The 19782-nt window shown below is 51.6% G+C and overlaps 1 protein-coding gene across 4 annotated transcripts in view; it reads left to right on the top strand.

Annotated features, from left to right (window-relative positions):
• Nucleotides 1-19782, top strand: part of MGRN1 (mahogunin ring finger 1) — a 48663-nt gene that overhangs the window by 1277 nt on the left and 27604 nt on the right. For all 4 annotated transcript variants that reach the window (XM_019756445.3, XM_019756443.3, XM_019756446.3 and 1 more), the window contains exons 2-5: nucleotides 15538-15656; nucleotides 17243-17331; nucleotides 17783-17929; nucleotides 19220-19337. In XM_019756445.3, coding sequence (XP_019612004.3) covers nucleotides 15538-15656; nucleotides 17243-17331; nucleotides 17783-17929; nucleotides 19220-19337 — 473 coding nt within the window. The remainder of the gene's footprint in view (nucleotides 1-15537; nucleotides 15657-17242; nucleotides 17332-17782; nucleotides 17930-19219; nucleotides 19338-19782) is intronic.

Here is a 19782-nt window from a genome sequence, read left to right as displayed (position 1 = left end):
CCAGTGGGGAAGCTTGTGAAACATGCATTTCCCAGGTACCTGCCTCAGACCTGCTGGGGGCCTAGAAATCTGCATTTAGAACCCATTCCCCAGGTGAGTCTAATGTCCACTCAAGTTTGAGAACTGCTCTGCCCTGATTTTAGAAGATGAAAGAAGGGAAGTGCCTGGGGCTACTGGAAATAAAGGGGGTGGAGCTGGTTTTAGAGCAGCCGGAAGGGGATGAAGTCAGAACTGGGCAGAAGGCCCTGTTGCCTACTAGTCGGGGAGATCTCCATGCCTACTTGAGCCCCAGGCACAAGAGCAGGGCAGCCCGTTGTGATGTGGGGATTCCCTGGGGCTCTGGGCGCTGACTTCCCCAGATCTGATGGAGCAGTTGTTATGAAGTCAGCCTCTTCCATCGCTGATGTTCTTCCAGCTTTTCTTTAGCTGAGTGACCTTGGCAAGTTGCTTAGTCCCCTGGGTCGCATTTTCCTCATCTGTAAAATAGGTTGATCCTTGCTCAGTGCTCAGAACAGTGCCTGGCACCTAAGAGTAAAGTATTAACAAAGTATGAGCTGCTATCATGGCTTAAGAAGGAAATCGGGTGACCGGCTCAGATCCTAAGAACAGTTAGCACTGGTGTGGCAGAGATAGCAAAGAGTTAATGTGGCATGTCCTGTCACCTGGCACCAGAGCACTTGATGTCCCTTTGCTTGGGCCTTTGAGCGAAACCGCAAATACAAGGCATTTTCAGAGTGGCAGACCTTGCTAACCAGTGAGGACTCTTTCCCACGGAGACTGGAGTTGGTTTCAGAATCCACCACCCACACCCCAGTCAGCCACAACTAATCGATTGGGGCCGACATCCAGGTGCCACCTTGGCTTTACTGCATGCAGTGTTTTGGGCTTGGTCAGTCCAAAGGCTGTCCTTTCTGCTTCCTCGTCCCTCAGGTCGCCTTGTTCAGGGAGGGTCAGTCGGAGACAGAAGGGACATTCGGAGTTTTTAAAAATTAGATTGTTTGTCTTCTCCAATGGTAGACTGGGGACCACGGGGGGTGGGGGGTTTGAAGTGACTTTAGGGGGAACTCCCATGGACCATTCAATTGCTTTTATGGGAAAGTTGTTATCTTTTCAGGTCTCTGTCAATTGTGTTGATTATATCAAGGAGAAAGAATCCTTGGGTGCTAATATTTTTTTTAACACCTAACCCTGTCCAATGTCTACCCCAGCTTTGAGATCTAATTAGCACCGTGGACGTTTAAGGTATATAGTGTAACGATTTGATACATGTGTATATTGGGAAGTGATATCCGCAGTAAGGTTAGTTAACACATCCATAACCTCACAGTTACTTTGTGTGTGTGTAGTGAGAACTTTTAAGACCTCTTGTCCAGTTTTCTTTTGCTTATGGGACTTTCAGCACGTATTGCAACAGTACTTAGCTCGAATTTAATATTAATAGCATTTGCTTTGTTTTTATTGTAGTTATTTTACTTTTTAACTTTATTGAGGTATAATTTGTGTACCATACAACTCATCCATTGTAAACACACGATTTGGTGATGTTTTAGTAAATTTATAAAATTGTGCAACTGCCACCATAATCCGTTTTAGACATTTCCATCACCCCCCAGTTTCCTCGTGTCTATTTGCCGTCAGTTTCTGCCCCTACCCCATCACTAATCTGCCGCCTGTCTTTAAAATGTGGTCTTTCTGAACATTTCACATAAGTGAAATCAAGCAACATGTAGTCTTTTTTTGTGTCTGGCTTCTGTCCCTTAGCATAATTTTTTTGAGCTTCTTCCATATTGTAGTGTATGTGTATTTTATTGTATGGATACAGTACATTTTACCTATTCACCAGGTAATAACATTTGGGTTGTTTCCCCTTTTTGGCTATTAATGAATGAAGCTGCTGTGAACATTTGTGAACGTTTGTATGCCCCTGTTCCTTTCTCTTTGGTAAGTACCTAGGAATGAGCTTGCTAGGTCATAGGTAACTCTTATGTTTATCCTTTTGAGGAACTGCCAGACTGTTTTCCATAGTGTCTGCTCCATTTTACATTGTCTCCCACCAGTAGTGTATGAAGGTTCCAGTGTATCCACATTCTTGCCAACACTTGTTATTGTCTGTCTTAATTATAGCCACCGTAGTAGGTGTGAAGTGGTGTCATTGTGGCTTCGATTTACATTTACCTGATGACTGATGATGTTGAACATCTTCTGTGTGTATGTGTGAGAGAGAGAGAGAGAGAGAGAGAGAGAGAAATGTGTTTTAGTCTTTTGTTCAGTTTTTAAAAATTGTATTGTTTGTTTTCTTACTGAGTTGTGACATTTCTTTATGTATTCTAGATGCAATGATACAAATTCCTTTATCAGCTCTGGGATTTGCAAATATTTTCTCCCAGTGTATGGCTTGTTTTTTTTGTTTTTTGTGTCCCCCCCCCCCATTTTTTTTTTTTTTAAGATTTTATTGGGGAAGGGGAACAGGACTTTATCGGGGAACAGTGTGTACTTCCAGGACTTTTTTCCAAGTCAAGTTGTTGTCCTTTCAATCTTAGCTGTGGAGGGCGCAGCTCAGCTCCAGGTCCAGTTGCCATTGCTAGTTGCAGGGGACGCAGCCCACCATCTCTTGCGGGAGTCGAACCGGCAACCTTGTGGTTGAGAGGACACCCTCCAACCAACTGAGCCATCCGGGAGCTCAGCGGCAGCTCAGCTCAAGGTGCGAGTTCAATCTTAATTGCAGGGGGCGCTGCCCACCATCCCTTGCGGGACTCGAGGAATTGAACTGGCAACCTTGTGGTTGAGAGCCCACTGGCCCATGTGGGAGTCGAACCAGCAGCCTTCGGAGTTAGGAGCATGGAGCTCTAACCGCCTGAGCCACCGGGCTGACCCCCCGCCCCGCCCCCCATTTTCTTAATGGTGTCTTTTGAGGAGTAAAAGTTTTAAATCTTGGTCAAGTTCCATTTATCAATGTTTTTAAAAGGTTAATGTTTTTGCAGTTATATCTAAGAGATCTTTGCCTAGCCCAAGATCACAAAGATTTTTCTCCTTTTTTTTTCCCTAGAAGTTTTATGGTTTTAGCTCATACATTTAGGTATGTGATCCATTTGAAGTTATTTTTTTCATGTATAGTTGAGGTAGAGATCTAAGGTCATTGTTTTGCAAGTGGATATTCAGTTATTTCAGCATTCTTTGTTGAAAAGGCTGTTCTTTTCCTATCAAATTGCCTTTGCACCTTTGTCAAAAATCAGTTGACCATAAATGTGAGAATTTATTTCTGCACTTCCTTGCCCCTCACACAGCTGGCTGGTCCCCAGCCAAGGGTCAAAGCAGGTGGAAGAGAGCCTGGAGGACTGTCGGTACCCGCACAGAGTACCTGGCCACGGGTGGCTGCTGCCATGGGCGTCTGCTGCCACGCTTACTTCTCCTACTGCTGTTGTTCCTGTTAATTGTGTGTCTCAGAGGAATGCCTCCTGCCCTGCCATGGAGTTTAAGGGAAGTCATGCTGGGACAGGTCACCTCAGACAAGCGTCAGAAGGAGGGACAATCAGCCCTGTGACCCACCAGCCCCAGAGCAGTGGGGGATACGCCCCAGACCTACACCTTTTGTGCATGAGGTGTGTGTACTTTCAGAGCATTTCACCTCTGTTATCTTATTGGAGCTTTGCCATGTCCCTGTGATACCAGACTTTTGTCCTCTTTGGCAGAGGAACTAGAAATCAGATTGAGCCCTTTGTAGCACAGCACCTGGGCCTGGCACACACAGGCGTTTAATAAATGCTTGTGCAGCGTTATGACAGAAAATGACGCCAGTCTCCCCAGTGTGCGCGCTGCTCAGACTAGGCTGCCTCTTATCCCGTGTGGTGTCAGGCGAGGACCGAAGATTCCTGGGTGTCTCCCGTCTGATGGAGGGGCCCCAGGTGGGTGAGAGGAGACTTGCGGTGTGTGCTTGTGTGTTGAGGGCGGTCTAGAAACAGCTGCTTGAGCGCTGCCTGCGCCCACAGTCCACGCTGGCATTGGGTTTGCCCTTTCCAGAGGAGGGCCTCGCCGAGTCTCATGTACTTGGTGCCTGAAGGAAAGAGCCGAGGCAGGTATTCTAGAGCAGAGAGGACCTTCCGTGTCACCACGGGTGTCCTCTGTCACGGGGGCATTCTGAGTCCGTGGACCATCTCTGTCCCGAGGGAGTGAGCTTCCACTCTGAGACGCACATGTCGTGGGATGGGGGTGGGGAGAGGGGGCTCCACACGCACACGGGGTTTCCTCCCCGCCTGCACCATCATCAGGAGCATCGTGAGCAGACGTCCCCCTTCCCCAAGTGTCACCTGTGCCGTTCACACGAGAACTAATTCTGCACTCCTGCTTGTGTCAGCTTTGTTTGGAGTTTATTGTTGTAAGACTTGTATACACAAGCTGCATTTTCTGGGTTTCCGTTGCTATATTTTAGGTCAAAACAACAACAAAACAACAGCAACAAAAAACTTTTCAGTTGGCCATGGGGGCTAGGTATCTGAGAACCTGTTTCCCTAAAGAAGAAGAAGGAGGGGGCGGCCGGTTAGCTCAGTTGGTTAGAGCGCCGTGCTCTTAACAACAAGGTTGCGGGTTCGATCCCCACATGGGCCACTGGGAGCTGCGCCCTCCACAGGTAGCTGAAAACAACTACTTGACTTGGAGCTGATGGGTCCTGGAAAAACACACTTACAATAAATAAAAGCTGAAAAATAAATAAATAAATGCTCTTTAAAAAAAAAAAAGAAGAAAGTGGTGTGGGTTTAGCAGCATGCCCTTGGCACTTGGGCCCTTTGGCCTTGGGGCTGAGATTTGTGGAGTCTTGACGTTGGGGTGTCACCTGCCCTCCCTCGGGGTTTTGAGAGAGCCCTGGAGCTTTGTGTGTTTGTCTGTAGGTCCCACATCCCTCACTCAGTTCCGTGCATGTGTCAGGGGACCTTCCGTAGTTTCTCTGGGAATTGTTGAGAAACTGTCGCTTCCCGTTGACTACAATAACCTGCCTGTGTACGAGCTCTTGCCAGCCGCGCCCTCCCTGGGCTTTGTTGAACTTTCTCATTGATCCCGCCATGTTTCATGCTGAAACCTAACAACGCCCTTTCTTGGCCCTTTGAAACGCTGCTCCCCGCAGACCCGCACCGCCTGGCATTGCAGTTGGCCTGAGCTGGTGCTGGGCTGGCCAGGTGGCCAGGGAGCCTTTGAGCCCATGGCGGGAAGGTGGCTACTGCCATCCCATCATTGGCTGTGACGGAGGGCTTGGCTACCCAGGAGAAAAGGCGTGTATGTGCGTGCGTGCTCCTCACAGGTGGGGGCCTTTGCTGTGTTTACAACACACCCTTCCACAAACATGGTGGGTGATTCGGAGTCCTGAGCCAGGCCTCGGGCTCCGCGACTCACCGGGGTAACCTCTGGTTCCCTAGGCCTCTTGTAGTGCCTACTCTGCCACTGTGTGTGAGGCGACAGGTTGGGACCATGCCCTGGTGCTGTGTTTTGCTGTGGGCCTGGAAGTTTCCTGGAGGACATCCTGCACTTCCTGGATGACCTCACTGACACTTCCCAGACCCAGTGCTGCCCAGGCCAGACATTCGCTTGGGGCCGTGTTCCACTTGGCATTTCCCATATGCGTTTCCGGGCATGTCGTGCTGCCTCATATTGTCCCGTAAAATAATAGCGGATGATGTCACATACACCAACCCTCCAGCACCTACTCCAGGGCTCAGTAACTAACTGTAGAATCGTTCAGTTCTGCCAACTGCCTCTACCTGGCTTCTCAGAGCTGCAGGAACCGGGCTTAGCTCTGCCTGTGTCACCAGGACGGGATCGGAGGAGGGGTGAGGCCCAGTCCCTCTGCCGTTTGCAGAAAAGCCGACCTCGAGGAACAGCGTGGGCGAGTGGCCACTTGCTGTCTATCGAGAAATGGCATGGCTTGCTTTCTCGCAAAGCTAAGTGAGAGGCTGGAGGCCTCAGGAATGATCCTGACATTGGACCTTCTGTCCACTTCTGTGTCTGTAAGGCCTGAGGCTGGTTACAAAGAACACCGTTTTCTCAGGCCTTGCATCCTGTTGGCTTGGGCCCTGCCCCTCAGTCCTGGGCACTCCTGGGCCGACCTCCCAGGGTGGGCATGCTGGCTCCCTCCTGTCTGGAGCTTTCTACAATCTAGATGTCCTGCTCCATGGATCTCATGGTCACTGTGATGTCCCTGAGTCACCAGACTCCCTGGGGAGCCTTTGGGGGGATGGAAAGAACTTGTACTCAGGTCAGTGTTTTATAAAATGTGTGTGTCATTTTGATTGATGGCTTACTCTATTCCTTCTATGAATAATAATGGAAATCAATTTAACTTAGACCTTGTATATTAGATAATACCAGTTTCTAGAGTCTTTTCAATTGAAGATTTGTGTCTGGCTTTAGTTAAACTCTAAAGCATGCCACGTGGACGTAGTATTTTGAAGTAAAATGTCTCAAAACAAACAAAGTGTGTATATACACATATATTTAAAATCAAAGTGTAACCCGTAGAAAATGTACACAGTGTAGAAAATGTACAAAGCGTAAGCATGCAGCTTGGTGCATGAGCAGGAAGTGAGTGTTGAAGAAATAGAACAGGAGCAGCCCCCTGAAGCCCCTGCCCAATCTCCTTCCTCCCTGAGAAACCCCCTGCAGACCCCACTGGAGGGGAGTGTTGCCTGTCTTTGAACTTGCTATAAATGGAAGCAGACACTCTTTCCCTCCACATTTAGTGATGAGGGCCCTGGCACAGTCCATGGAGCAGTAGCTGGTTGCCTTCCTTTGCCACGTGATACTCCAGTGTCTGTTGATGCCCCAGTGTGTTCCTTTGTTCACATGGACGGGCGTTGGAGGAATTTCCGGTTTGGGTCTTACGCAAAATGCTGCCATTGACACTTGTGACTGGCTTTGGTGTCTATGACTCCCATTTCTTTGGGTCTGTTTTTTTTTTTTTTTTTCAGGTTTGTTAATTGTGGTGAAACACATATAACGTAATTACTACCTTAACCATTTTTAAATGCACAGCTCAGTGGTGTGACATTCAGTGTTGTGCAGCCATCACCACCATCAGCCCCAGGACTCTTTTCATCTTGTGAAACTGAAACTCTGTCCCCGTTAAACACTAACTCTCCATTGCCCCGGCCCAGTCCCTGGCAAGCACCACTGTCCTTTCCGACTGTGATTTTGACTAAGTTACTCGCCTCTGGGTCCTTTTCATACCTAGGAGTGGGTGGTGGGGACCTCGGGGGCGTGTGTGGGGCGTCAGCAGGTTTTACAGTTTTCTGGAGCAGTTGAACCAATTTGCAGTGCGAAGAGTTCTGTTTGCTCTGCATTCTCATCAACAACTGCATAGTGTCAGGAGTGTGTATTTTGTTGCCTTTCTTTTTTGTTTCAGCGAAGTTTTAGCCAAGGATAGCTCGTTGTAGTTGTAATTTACTTTCCCCGATGACCAAAGGGATTGGACACCTTGTTGGATGTAGATTGCCATTCATCTCTCCTCCTCCTTTTGTGAGGGTTTTGGTGACATCTTTGGCATATTTTTAATATTGGATTGTCTCTTTTTTCTCTCTGATTTACAAGAGTTCTTTCTTAAGTGCTTTTTATTACATTTGGAATTCTTTGGAAATTGGCTATGGCTGTGGCATTTAGGTTAGGCAAGAAATGGAATGCATTGGAAGGCTGGGGGCAGGGTTCTCTGAACCCCGAGGGAGGGGAAACCGAGAAGGGGAGCTGTGGGAATGCAGAGCCCCTGCTCCGCTCTGACGTCAGCCTGATGCTGCTGTGAGCTGTGTAGAGCCAACTGCTGCCCACCAGGGCCCTCAAGGACCAAGTGGGGTGGTGATCCCCAGCCCATCTCCACGGGCGAGAGAATCTGGTTATTGGCCCAGCATGGTCAGGGGTCCACCTTGGCCAGCCAGCTGTGTCCAGGAGGTGGGAACTGTGGGCTTTGATGGTGGCTGGGGCCCACCCCTGTGCGGTGGTGGAGGTTATTTTCAGAAAAGGGGTATAAACTGGGGAGGACCCCTCCTGCCCCCTGTGGGGACAGAGTCCCAGAGAGCAGTTTCCAGGCTCTCGGCCTCACGTGGAAAGGTGCTGACTCAGTTATTAGATGGCCATCAGCTGTGGCTAGTTGGCCATCAGCTGTAACCAGTTAGCCATTGGCCACTAATATAACTGCCGTGGCTACGCTGGCAAAGGGGTTGTTGGTTGGTTGGTTGGCAGAGAAGCTGATGGCAGATTGCGGCTCCTGCTTCCTGTGTCCCCACGGGCCGCCAGCGAGACTATAGTGGTGTGATCCCCTTATCTATGGCCCTGTGGGTGTTCCTCTTTGACCTCACCATGTCCTGCGTTCTTGTGCGGGGAGCAGGAGCTGAGACCCTGCATGACACCCCCCCCCACCAAAAAAAAAGGCGGCTACAACAATTTTTGGGAAACCCAGTGAACCAGAATCTTTGCTTAGTCTTCCCTCCTTGCTGGGGGCTGAGAGCTTTAAGATGGCCCCGCTGTAATAAATAGGCTGTTCACCTTGGAGGGAAGCTGGGAAACAAACGTTTATCAGGTGTCTTTTCATTTATCAGGTGTCTATTCATTTATCAGGTGTCTTTTCATGGTGCAAGGTCCTTTGCATAATTGGCTCCTTTTATCCTTAGTCTTCCTGAGCTTCCCCTCATCTCCAGTCTGCAGCCAGTGTACTTCACTGAGGCCTCCCATGTTACAGATGAGAACACTGAGGCCCAGAGAGGTTAGGGCCACCGAGTCACCAGCCTGCGTGTGGCAGGCAGAGAAGTGCTGTTCTGTGCACGTGTGTGATTTGGCCAAGGCGAGTCCATGAGCAGGGACATTCGAGGTGGGTGGGACCCCCTGGGGTCAATCTCTTCTCTCCCATTGTTTGGAAACAGACTCAAAGGCTGTGGGGGCTGCTGGCCTCCCCCTGGGCGGGCTGTTCTCCGAGGCCTACAGATGCTTCCCTGAGAGGTTCTGACCTCCCTCTGGTCAGGGCCGCTGGGGCTTAGTGGCCACACATCTCAGGAAGCTGGTAACGGAACGTCTCCCCTCTTACAGGATGAGAAATGTTTTCAGCCTGTGAAATCATTGAGCTGTTCCCAGCCTTTGCAGACGCCTTCTCGCCTGTTCACTGGAGTGGGAATGAGGATAAGGGCAGCAGCGTGATGTCCACACCAGTGTCCCAGGTTCCTGGGCCAGTTGTGTTTCTTAGGAGGAGGGCGTGGAGGGTGTCTTTATTAATGTCACGGTTTACCTGGCAGGGCTATTGTGATTTATAATAAAAAACAAGATTTGGTCTTGATCCGTTTCTAGCACAGAGCTTCTAAAACCCCTGAAATGTCCTCAGTGATGAATGGTAAAGGTGAAATGGGTGTTTTTTGGTATTTGTAACAAACCCCTTTCAAGCACACCTGAGCAGATGCCAATGAGGTGATTTTTGGAAAATGCCTAAGAATGGGGGCTGGTTGTCGGGGGAGCCAACGGTGTGATTCGAGGGCTGGAGTTTGAGATGACCGCCTAAGGCCCATGATTTCACCAATTGTGCCTAAGTCATGAGTCCCCCACAAAAGCCAAAGGGGCCGCTTTGCAGAGCTTTTAGGTTGGTGAGCACAGGAGGTTCTGGGCAGGTGGCTGAGTGCACGGAGCTCTGCACCCCTTCCCCACACATCGCCCTGTGCGTCTCTTTCCTCTGGCTGTTGCTGGGCTGTGTCCTTTTGTAATAGACTGGTAATTGGTGAGTGAACTGTTTTCCTGAGTTCTGGGAGCTGCTCTAGCAAATCAATGAACCCAAGGAGAAAGTCACGGGACCCTCTGATCTGTGGCCCATTGGTCAGAAGCACAGGTGACAACCTGGACTTGTGATTGGCATCTGAGGGGGAGGGACAGTCATGTGGGACGGAGCCCTTAACCTGGGGGACCTGACGCTGTCTGCAGGTAGGTAGTGGCAGAAGTGAGCTCAATTTGTAGGCCACCCAGTCGGGGTCTGCTAAGAATTGGAGAATTGCTTGGTGGTGGTGAAAAAACACATACTGCATTGGCACGGTTGAGAATGCGGTGTGGGCTCTTGGGTCAACTTGGGTTTTCAGTGAGGATGCCACCTGTCACTGGTGTGTGGCTTGAGCGGGTTACTCGGTCTCTCTGTGCCTCAGTTTCTTCGACTGTCAAATAGTAATAATAGTGTCATCCACCTTCATTTATTTGGTGGATTTTTATCGCGCTCCTACTGTGTGCAGGCCATGGTGGTGGTCACCGGGGGTATGGGACAGTGAACAAACATGTGACCCTGGTCTTGGCAAGGAGAGGACAGTGTAAACCAGCCAACAGATAAGAACCAATAGGATTTGCTGGACAGGGAGCTGATGGCCTGCGTGGAGGTCATGGGAAGCCTCACCTCACAGTTGAAAGGTGGGAGCAGCCTATTGGGCCAGAGGGAATGGAGAAAGCTCCGGGATCCTGGCCGGAAAGGTGGTACGAGGCAAGGTGGGCAGAGCAGCAGAATCACTAGTGGGCAGAGCAGCAGAATCACTAGTGGGCAGAGTGGTGCATGGGCGCCAGCCCTGAGGTGGACGCATGGTAACGTCCGTTGCTGGAGACAGCATTATCCTGGGGCTGGAGCATCATGGGTATGAGGAGGGAGGCTGGGTTACCAGGAACTGTGCTGGAAAGACATCACGTCAGGCACTTGGAGCCCACGTTCCCCAGGCAAGCAGCCCTCAGGGGTCAGGGGACACGGGCGTCCTGAGACCAAGACACACAGCCCTGCTCCACGGGTCATGGTGAGATGCGGGTCCCATTCAGCAGACCTCCATCCTCGTGACCTAATCACCCCCTGGAGGCCTCACTTCCAAATACCATCACATTGGGGTTAGGTTTCAACATGTGAAAGGGGCGGGCACAGACATTCAATCTGTAGCGGGGTCCCAAGCCCTGGTCTCTTGATAAACTTGGGTTTTAAAACAAAGTCTCTGGGTGGCTAAGGATTCAAGCAGTGCGGATGTTTTTAGGGAGAACGTGGAGATCCCCACTTTCCCCAGCTCTCTCCCCACCTCCTCGGAGGTTCCCGCCAGCAGTTTGGTGTGGATCCTTCTAGACCCTTTGTTTAATGGGATCCATCTGTGCTCCATGCTGGTCTGTTTTGCCTTCACTCTGATCCTCTGAGATCTTTGCGAGTCCTGGTGCCTCCCTCAGAAAGGTTGGTTCATTTAAGTAATTTAGAATCTTTCCATTTTTCTGTTGTAAATCGTGGTCATTGGGCACATGTGTACTACACAGCTTTGAAAGCAGAATGGACAAAGCAGAAGAGAACCCATAAGTCCCCTTGGCTCGCTCTGCAGCCCGTGAGGAAGGGACGGTACCTGCCCACCTCCTCCGGCCGTCACCTAGCTCGTGGCTTTGATTTTCCTCATCTGTGGAAGATGATGAATATGTGTCCTGCCCCTGCCGTGTACGAGGGAAGACGGGGCCGTGTGTGGGAACACGGGGAAGACTCCCAGGAGGGGCGTCCGGTCTTTGTCTCAGTGACTGTTCACCTCTTTGTCATCCAGGTTGTCTGGACACCTATAAATAGGACACAGTCTGAATCCCTGGGCAGAGAGGAGGCGAACTGCCTGAGCTCCAGTGCCCTTGACCAGTGTGACGTGAAGGAGGGGACAGGGCCATGAATCTGTTTGAACCGTCCTGTCTGAGGACAGCCCCACTGAGGCTGACGCCGTGGGGTCCTACAGTGCGTTGTTGCCACGTAGTTGGGGCTCTGGGCTGAAATCGTGGCCGCTGGCAGGCCCTCCCAAGAGTGGCCACAGAAGGATTTTCTGACTGGGAACATTGTGTGGGAATAGCCGCCCTTTGTGACCAGAGATGACACCGCTGACCATTGACTGCTGTCCCCGAGCTGCGGGAGTGGAGGCTCCCGTGGGGCGGAGACACACAGTGGACTTAAGAGTCAGCAGGTTTGAGCCCAGCTCCACCATCACCAGCTCGGTGACCTCTGCGTGCAGATTCCTGCATGGAAAGGGGGCAGGCTTTGTTCCCCTTTGAGGGTTCCGTGGGCAAACCAGACTGGGGCACTGCCTTGGGGACATGGAGGAAGCCAGTGGTGTGGTGGCTTTTGTTCTCTTTTCATCTTCACGTCTTTCTGTTTCTCCCCTCAGTCACCATTTCTTTTTCTCCTTCCTCCCTCTTCATAGCCCTGTCTGTGCCTCTGGGTCCTAAAGTGTGCACACACCCATAGATGCACGATATATACACAACACACACCAGGCACACGTACATACAGACGTGCCCATGCAAGCACAGCATGCCTACCCACGTGTATACACACATGCACGCACCCACGCATGTCCACCTGGGAGCTGCTACCAGTTGTCTCTGATGCACACATTCCTCCTTTAAAAGTTCCTTTTTTAAAAATGTGAGCATTTAAAATACGTACCGGAAAGTATACAGAGTGACACAGCGAACGCCCTCGTTCAGAATTCACGGTTAGCGTTTTTCATATTGTCTCTTTCTTTCCCACTTCTCCGGCCCCGTCTTGAACCCGGGCACTTCCTTCCCATGTCTCGTTCATCCTCCTGCCTGTGTAGGTGTCCACGTCTGAGCTGTGAGGCTGCTTTCACACGCTTCTGCGTGAGTCTTGGTCTCTTTGCGACTGCTCCGTGCTGACAGGCGGAGACCTGGCCCACTCCTTTTAACTGGTGTGTGGTCCCATTTTGTCACTGCCGTAGTGACTTGTCTTGAGGGACATGGAAGGTGGTTGCAGCTTTTCATGCTTGAAAGTCTTTTCTTGTTCACCACATTGTATGCCTCCACAACCACAATATGTACATACATTGAAATGGGACTTTTAAAAAAGGATTTTTCTTCTGATTTGAGTAGGCATTACAAATACCCAATTGATCAAAACAACACAAATATTACAGTTTTTATAAGTAATAAACAAATACTGAAAAAACATTGAACACGTACCTCTTAAGTGGATGGGTTCCTTTCCCCCGCCAAGTAATTCATGTTCTCGCAGTTGACAATATCCTGTTGTTGGAATGAGACAGGTGAGCCTCAGTTCTACGTCTGTTTTTCATTTTAAGTTGAGAAACCTTGTTCATATACAAGTAAATCAGTAGGTGGGAATCAACAGGGGTTTGGCATAGCAATAGCATGTAATTTCAAGTTATTTGCAAAAAAGATACAAAGATCACATAAAGATCTAATACCTAAAAAAAAATTGTTGATAATTTCCCAGCTGACAGCTTGATCAAGTAATTCCCTCCAGCTTCTAATAACAGCTTTATTGTGATATAATTCACATACTTTGAAACCCACCCTTTTAGAGTCTACAATTCCATGGTTTTTCCAGAACATGGTTCCAATTTTGTGATATCACAACCACTGCTGTAACACACATCCTTGACCCATGTCTCTAATCTTTTAAAAATAATTTTTCTTGTTTTAAAGTAATACAGGTTAGTTATAGAAAATGTATAAAATACAGTTAAAGCCAAAAAAGTTAACATCCACTGCCTGTTAATCCAGAGGTTTTAGTTTGTAACATTTATATCTCTGAAGTTATTAAAGCTTAAAACTGCACTGAGACGTGGAGGCCTCCTGTATATAGTACATCAGGTTGTTAAAAGTGTTCTCGAGAAGAGCAAAGCAGAGAAGGGGAATGGGGGTGGTTGGTCAGCAAACTGGAGGCGTGGAGATTATAAATTTAAAAAGGAATGATCAGAAAAGGCCTTGTTTAGAAGGAAACATGACGTGAAGGATCAAGGCAGAACTCTTGGGGAAGAACTTCATCAGTAGGAGAAACAGCAAGTGCAAAGGCCCTGGGGTATGAATGGGGTTGGCAGGGTCTGCATTGTACAGGGCCTTGCAGGCCATGGGGAGGAGTTTGGGACCTATTTTAGCGTGATTAGGAGGTCATCGGAAGTTTGTGAGCGGTGCGATGTGGGAAACAAACTTTGGGGCGAGGTGAGAGTGGGGAGACGGGAGGAGTAGATTACAGTAAACCAGGCAGGAGATGCTGTGGCTATGACCAGGGTGGTAGCCACAGAAACGTGTTAGGATCAGGAGCCCAGAGAGGAGAAAGAAGAGTGAAGCCTGTTGTGTTCATTATTTTTTGCCAAGTAACAAATTAAAAATTTAGCTCTTTATAACAATGAATGCATATCATCTCACAGTTTCTGTGGGTCAGGAATTTGGGAGTGGCTTAGTTGGTGGCTCTCAGGGGCTCCCACGAGGTTGCAGTCAGGCTGTCAGCTGGGCTGCAGGGTCTGCTTCCCGGGCTGCTCCCTCATGGGGCTGGCGAGTCGGCGCCGGCTGGAGGCTGGAGGCCTCGGTTCCTCACCGTGGACCTCTCCACAGGGCTGGCTGCGTGTCCTGACGACAGGGAGGCCCGTTTCCCCCTGAGCCTCCGAAGTCCTGCTCCTCCTCTCACAGTGCCCTGCTGCTTACACAGGCCAGCCCTGTTCATGTAGGAAGCGTCTACCCAGGGACGGATACCAGGAGGTGAGCGCCGCCGCCTTCTTGGAGGAGGGCTGCCTCACCCGTTTTCTGCCTGTGGAGAGGAAACTCTGGGAACTTGTGGGACATAATGTGGATATAACCAGGAGGTTGCAGCAGGCCGTTCGCAGCCAGGGACCTGTCTCCCACCGTGAAGGCCTTGCAGGGACGGCCTGGCTCCCATGCTTGATTCCGCCTTTTCCTGACCTTCCCTCCAGACCTGTTCCAGCCTCAGTCCTCATGGGGGGGAGGGGGGCGGAAGGGGGCAGGGAGTCAGATATGAATGAAATAGTAACTCAGAGCCAGTAGAGTTTTGAACTGTGCCCAGTGCCGAGGTACAAAAAAGTACTTGGGGCTCCGATTTGGGGGTGGGGGAGCTGACTTAGTCTGGGATCAGGGAATGTGCAAAGTGCTACAAACTGGGTGCCTTAAAACCACAGAATTTATTCTCCCAGTTCTGGAAGCTGAAGTCCAGAATCAAGATGTCGGCAGGGCTGGTTCCTTCTGAGGGCTGTGGGAGAGGACCTTTCCTTGCTCCTTCCAGGTTCTGGTGGCGCCAGCTGTTCCTGGGCTTCTGGCCACATCACTGCGGTCTCGGCCTCCGTCGTCGCACCTCCTCCTTCCCTCTGCGTGTCTGTGTCCAAACCTCCCTCTTTCTCTCGTGAAGACTGGTCTCCCCAGTCGAGTCTGACATCCTCTTACCTTGATTGCACCTACAAAGACCCTGGTTTTGAATAAGGCCACAGGTCCAGCGGGTTAGGACGGGGACTCTCCATGTGGGGACACAGCTCAACCTGCTGCAGGAGGAAGTGATGTCCCTGAAAAGGGAGGAGAGGTCGGGAGACGGAGGGTGTCAGGGCGGGTGCAGGGGTGGAACGGGCGGGTGGAAGGGCTGAGGCCTGTGCTAGGGCGAGAGCTGGAGGGACGGCCTGTGCTGGCTTCTCTCCAGAAGGAGTCTTTCTCGGGGCCGCGCCACTTCGGCCATCAGATGTTCCCCCTGGTTGTGTCAAGCCTTAATCTACAACTGTTTTTGTTTTGTTTAACCAGGAAACTACTTTGCTTCACACTTTTTCATGGGAGGCGAGAAGTTCGACACCCCCCACCCTGAAGGTTACCTCTTTGGTGAGAACATGGATCTGAACTTCCTGGGCAATCGCCCGGTCCAGGTGGGTCTCAGCAGGGCTGGGTGGCCCTTGCCCTCAGCCATCCGTGTCCCAACGGCAAGGATGAGTGGGCATGACCCAAACACAGCAGCGCTACCAGCTGAATGTGTGCACATGACGTGTGCTTGTGGCGTGTCCTGGTGATGCCCCCTTAGAGGCCGGGGGACCGAGGTTGGGTCACTGGGGCACCGAGCAGCTGCTACTGAACCTGGTGCATCCAGGCTACGGGGTTATGGAAGGTTATGGTTTTGATCCTATGCCCTTTGGATGACTTCCTTTAAGAAGAAAAAAGAACATCCACGTTCTATATGGGCAACAGAGGTGATCCAAAGGAGAAACGCAGATGGCCGGTGAACATTTTTTGCAAGTCGCCTTCACCAGTCACCAGAGAAGGCACGTTCATGCACTGCTGTTCATTCATTCGGTGCACATTTGGCACTTGCTGTGTACCTGGGACACTTCCAGGGGTGCAGGGGCGGAGGACAGATCCTGCCCTGTTCCCTGGGGTGGGGTGGGGGGAGTGCAGACTGTAAAGAAGAGAACATTTAACGAATGGGGACTAAAAAGAGAAAGGGATGAGAGAGGGCTCTTGAGGGGGGCTACTGAGTGGGGTATTAGATCCCCAGTGTGGGCCGGGGACAGACGCAGGTCCTCTCAGCAGACACTGGACTCTGTCCCCTAAGGCTAATGGGTCCTGGGGCCTCCCTGGGCCTGGGGTGCGGGAATCCTCTGGATCAGGGGTCTCGGGGCTGTTTTCACCCTGGAGCAACTGATTGATACAAAATCTTGATCCTTTAATGAGCGGGAGGGGCTGGGGCCGAGTGCTGCCCTCCCCCACCTGAGGGACCAGCGGGGACTCTGATTCCCTCCCACGTCCTGAGGGCAAGAACAGAACCTTGCTGTTCACATCTTTGGGGCCTCGTCTGGGACTTAGGGCCTGGCTCATACAGGCCTCCCATAAATCTGTTGGTTTTTTCAACCTTTACTCTGAGACCACCGTAGATTCACCTGCAGTTGTACAAAATGGTGCAGAGAGTACCCAGATGCTCTTCACCTGGTTTTCCCCAGTGATGGCGTCTTGTAAAACTCCAGTGCTCTTATCACAAGCAGGAAACCGACATTGATGCCTCCACGTTTTCCAGATGCCACCAGCTTTCCAGCACGCGTGCGTGCGCGCACGTACATCCCTTCCGGAATCTTTATTGACCATCGTCCTTGTAGGGAAAGCCCGCCTTGTTCAGGGCAGCAGGATGTTGGGTCCCTTCCCTGGGATGAGGCCTGAGACCCCAACCCTGATTGCTCCGCCCGGATCCCTCAGGCCAGATTACGGTTGCTCAGAGCCCTTCCTGGAATTGGGGGACCATAGCTATGTGGCTGGACTCTTTCAGGGTGATCTGGTTCTAGCTCTTCGAAGTGCGGACATGTTGTCTGCAGTTTCCTTTGATGTGAATGAAAATAAGGTCCCCTGGTCGGCACGAAGGCCCTGGAGCACCAGGCGGGGATGTGACCATTTCTCTGATTGTCCCTGATTTCTGTCCCCTGCCACACCAGGGAGTCATCTGGGATTGCTCTGTGTTTTTCCCTCCTAGTTTCCTTACGTCACTCCTGCCCCCCATGAACCTGTAAAGACACTGAGGAGCCTGGTGAACATCCGAAAAGACTCGCTGCGGCTTGTGAGGTAAACTTTGACCCCACCCCGCCCTTTAATCTAGGGGTTCTTAACAGGGCAGCTATAGCCCAGGGACGTTGGGCCGTGTCTGGAGACATTTTCAGTTTTCACAGCTAGAGGGGTGGTGCTCGTGGCATCTGGTGGGCAGAGACCAGCGAGGCCATTGAACACCCCACAGTGCACAGGGCACCTCAGTAGCCATTCATGGTGCCGCCCCGACCATCGGGGCCGAGAACCTGCCTTAAACCTGGAGGCGTCTGGGGTTTCCTTTCTGTGGGCAGGAGGCAGGAAGGGAAGGAGGCCCTGTGTTGTTGGGCCGTATGTCAACGGGGAGCAGGCCCCCACATTTCTAGGAAGGTGGGACGCAGCCAGGCAGCCGACTCGGGGGCCCCTCGGGGCACGGTGTGCCCTGTGCAGGGTGGCCCCTGACCTGCCATCTGTCCCTCTGCCTCCCCGGCAGGTACAAAGATGGTGCTGACAGCCCCACTGAGGACAGCGAGAAGCCCCGCGTCCTCTACAGCCTGGAATTCACCTTTGATGCCGATGCCCGGGTGGCCATCACCATCTACTGCCAGGCAGTGGAGGAGTTCCTGAACGGCATGGCTGTGTGAGTCCCTGTGGCACCTGGCAGGCCTGGGGTGGTGGGGCGCGGCTCATATAATTGAACGTGCAGAGGTTTTACTTGTAGTGAGGATCCTGTGGGCCCCAACGTGGGAAATGTGCAACTGCAGCGTGACCACAGCAGGCCTGCCTCCCGTCTGCGGGGCCAGGCAGAAACGCACCAGTTTCCATCTGGGGGACAAAACCACTCGGGGGCCAGATTTGGTCTGGGGATGGAGTGGTGTTGAGAGTTGGGCTTTGAGTCTTGCACATAAGCAACCCCCTTCCCAGTTTCTCAGGCCAGACATGCCAAGGCCCTCAAGAGTGTCCTCTGTCCTAGAGACTGAGAGGCCCAGGGACAGCAGGTATGGGGAGGGCAGAGGGAGGTGGGCGAGGTTTGTGTGTTGGATTCCTGAATGGGGAGATGCCAGAGTTTATCAGAAAATGCGTGTAACTCTTTGATCCAGCCATTCCTTTTCTGGGAATTTATGTTGGAGATATGCTTGCATGTGTGGCTAAGATGTGGGCAGAGAGGGATCCTGGAAGCGTTTGGAAAAGCAGGATACTGGAGACCACCTGGTGTACAGCAGTGAGGGCCTGACTGAGTCAGTCAGAATACAACCGCAGTGGAGCCAATACAGTGTTCAGAGAACACGACGCCCCTACATGTATGTGGTGGTTAGGGGCCGCTTCGGGGTGCATGAGTAATGAAGAAGCAGAGTGTAGGTGGGCTGTTCTTCAAGAAGAGATGCCCGCGCATACACATGTGGCTGCCTCAGCTCTCCCGGGCATGATGCCTGGGTTGTGGATGGGCAGAGAAGCAGGTGGCAGGGAGCAAAGGTGGGTGCAGGTTCGGGGGTAGGGGAAGGCACTTTGCACTGTGTACATTTTTGTACCATGTTATTCAAAAATGTCAACAAACTGTAAAAGCCAAATGGAAAGACATAGCCATATCTGGAAAGGCAGCCACGTTGACTGGCAGGTGTGGGCTCTGGAAGACTCCTCACCAGGCCCAACCTGGGGAGAGCTGGTGGCGAGCAGAATGAGGCTGTGGTGGCCCTTGGGAGGGTGAGGGCCACATGGCTGCGTAGGCTGGCTTCCGCCCAGAGAAGGGCTGGGACGGGCAGGGTGGGACCTACAAGTCAGGTTTGTCCTAGGTCCCAAAAGACCAGCACCTGCCAGCCCCTGCCTCAAGGTCCCGCGGGGGGACAGGGGCAGCTCACCCTGAGAATGGGATGCAGCAGAGCGTTTGTTCGTGGCAGAGTCTCACCGTCCTTTCTCGCTGCTGCCCCTTCAGGTACAGCCCCAAGAGCCCCGCCCTGCAGTCTGAGACGGTCCACTATAAGAGGGGGGTGAGCCAGCATTTCTCCCTGCCCTCCTTCAAGATCGACTTCTCAGAGTGGAAGGACGATGAGGTAACCTCCTGGCTGGGCCTTCCCTGGCCCCTAGCCCCTTTCCTGAATTCCCTCCCCTCTGGGGGGGGGCCGGCACCCTGGGGCCTGTTTGCTTACATTCCTGTATGATTGATAAGCATCACGAGTGGCTGCTGACTACGGTCTGTGTGTTCAGTCGCACGTGTGCTGGACTGTGGAGCGTGTTCTGTCCACGTGTTGGCTGGACTGGATGCGCGAGGCGGGATGGAGCAGCAGCAGGTAGAGGCTGCGGTACCGGGTTTTGGTGCAGTTGTGGGAGCCACGAGACTGCAGCGTGGCAGGATCCCTTCCACCTAGTGGTTTCTCAGCTAGGGACGGTAATTTGCAGGACCTGCTGGATGTTCATTGCAGCTCTGTCTGTAATAGTAGAAACTGGAAACAACTTACATGCCTATCACAAGGGGATTGCTTAGTTCACTGATGTTAT

The sequence above is a fragment of the Rhinolophus sinicus genome, chromosome 10, assembly GCF_057876585.1.
Source record: "Rhinolophus sinicus isolate RSI-liver-muscle chromosome 10, RSI-T2T, whole genome shotgun sequence".
Classification (NCBI taxonomy): Eukaryota; Metazoa; Chordata; class Mammalia; order Chiroptera; family Rhinolophidae; genus Rhinolophus; species Rhinolophus sinicus.
Note: the sequence above shows the minus strand (reverse complement) of the source record. Positions and strands in the feature narration are given on the sequence as shown.